At 67.6% G+C, this 1,365-nt stretch overlaps 1 protein-coding gene across 1 annotated transcript; it reads left to right on the forward strand.

The window, feature by feature from the left end:
- Positions 1-385: 385 nt before the first annotated feature.
- LOC139036204 (uncharacterized) lies at positions 386-1,133 on the forward strand. The gene is made up of 2 exons (XM_070471124.1): positions 386-838; positions 912-1,133. The coding sequence occupies exons 1-2, from the start codon at positions 386-388 to the stop codon at positions 1,131-1,133; spliced, it is 675 nt and encodes a 224-aa protein (XP_070327225.1).
- The last annotated feature ends 232 nt before the right edge of the window (positions 1,134-1,365 follow it).

The raw sequence follows: 1,365 nt of genomic DNA on the forward strand, positions 1-1,365 counted from the left end.
CCTGAGCAAGCGGGGGAGAAGGGTCAGCGGCTCAGGAGAGGGCAGAGGGCCCTTTGGTCCACGATGGATGGTTGGGGAGGTCTGCGAAGAACCAGGAGGGCCCAGTCCTCGCAGGATCCCGGTGAAAAGGGTAGTGATAGATGGTTCGGTCCACCATTTGGTACCTTCCCATCCTGGAGCTGGTCTCCAACAGATGCTCCCACATCCGCAACCCGCCCGGAAAAGGGCCGAGCCCCTTCTCTACTACCAGGAAGGACCATAGTGGAGGGAGCAGAAAGGCCCTCTGCTGTCCACCCTCCCGCTGGGGAGGGCGGACCCGGAGGAAGCCGTCTAGGGGGTGCAGCTCGGGGGCGGGACTGGGGGTCCGTGAGCTAGCCCCGGGGAGATGGCGTGCGGGACAGATCCAGGGCGCAACCTGAAGCCGGAGGTTTGGGAGCGGAACCGCCAGCCCTCACCTGGGATCCAGCCGCTCACCACGCGTCCAGACGCAGTTCAACCCCCAAGGCCGCGAAGTCACCCCCGCCCGGGACCGCGAGGCTCCGCCGCCACCGCCCCATGGTCGGACCTCCCGAGGTGTCCCCTTCTCGGCCCCCCAGGTGTAACACCCCGGCTCTCACCCCGCCCGGCTGTCCCCTTCCCTCCCGCTCGTTCCCCCCCACCTCCGCTGTCACTCCCTCGTCCCCCAGCTGTAACCCTCCCCCCCCCCCGCTCCCCTCCAGGGTTGCACCCCCCCGTTAACCCCCCGGCTGTCCCACCCCGCTCGCGCCCCCAGCTGTCTCCCCCAGCTTTTCCCCCTCTCGGCCCCACAGCTGTCCTCCCCATCGGCTCCCCCCAAGCTGTACCTCGCCCCGCCCCCCGTCTCCGCCGCTAGCTCACCGCCCGGCTGTTTACCCCTCTGCTCGGCCCCCTAGCTGTCCCCCACTCCTCTCGCCCTCAGCTGTCCCCCGCCCCGAACCCCACCCCCCCACGCCAAGCGCTGCCTCGGCCTCCGCGGGGACTTCCAGGAGACAGCGGGAAACCATGCTCCTCCTGCACTCGGCCGCCTTGTCGGGGCTTCCAGCTTGGCCTGGGCGCCTCCCTCCCTTTTCCAGCGTCCGGTCTCCCTCCACCCACCTCCTTTGGGGGTCCTGTAATGGGGGCTGCGTCTTGTCCTGGGAGGCCACCCGGAGCCCTGCCCCGTTGTCCACGTGGCCAGGTACCTCCCCCCAGGTCTTATTTCTGGGACACTCGGCCAACTGGATGGTTATCGATAGATACCTGGGCAGCCTGTGCTGTGCTCTGTCGCTCTGTCGTTTCCAATTATTGGAGATCCCATGGACTGTACCCGCCAGGCTCCTCTGTACATGGGATTCTCCAGGCAAGAGC

This window comes from Odocoileus virginianus, chromosome 8 (assembly GCF_023699985.2).
Source record: "Odocoileus virginianus isolate 20LAN1187 ecotype Illinois chromosome 8, Ovbor_1.2, whole genome shotgun sequence".
In the NCBI taxonomy this organism is placed as follows: Eukaryota; Metazoa; Chordata; class Mammalia; order Artiodactyla; family Cervidae; genus Odocoileus; species Odocoileus virginianus.

Excerpts from the sequence above, each read along its gene's own strand:
- LOC139036204 (XM_070471124.1), top strand. The coding sequence starts at position 386 with ATGGCGTGCGGGACAGATCCAGGGCGCAACCTGAAGCCGGAGGTTTGG. Across the intron at positions 839-911 it reads CCATCGGCTCCCCCCAAGCT|CTGTCCCCCACTCCTCTCGC; the intron begins GTACCTCGCCCC and ends TCGGCCCCCTAG.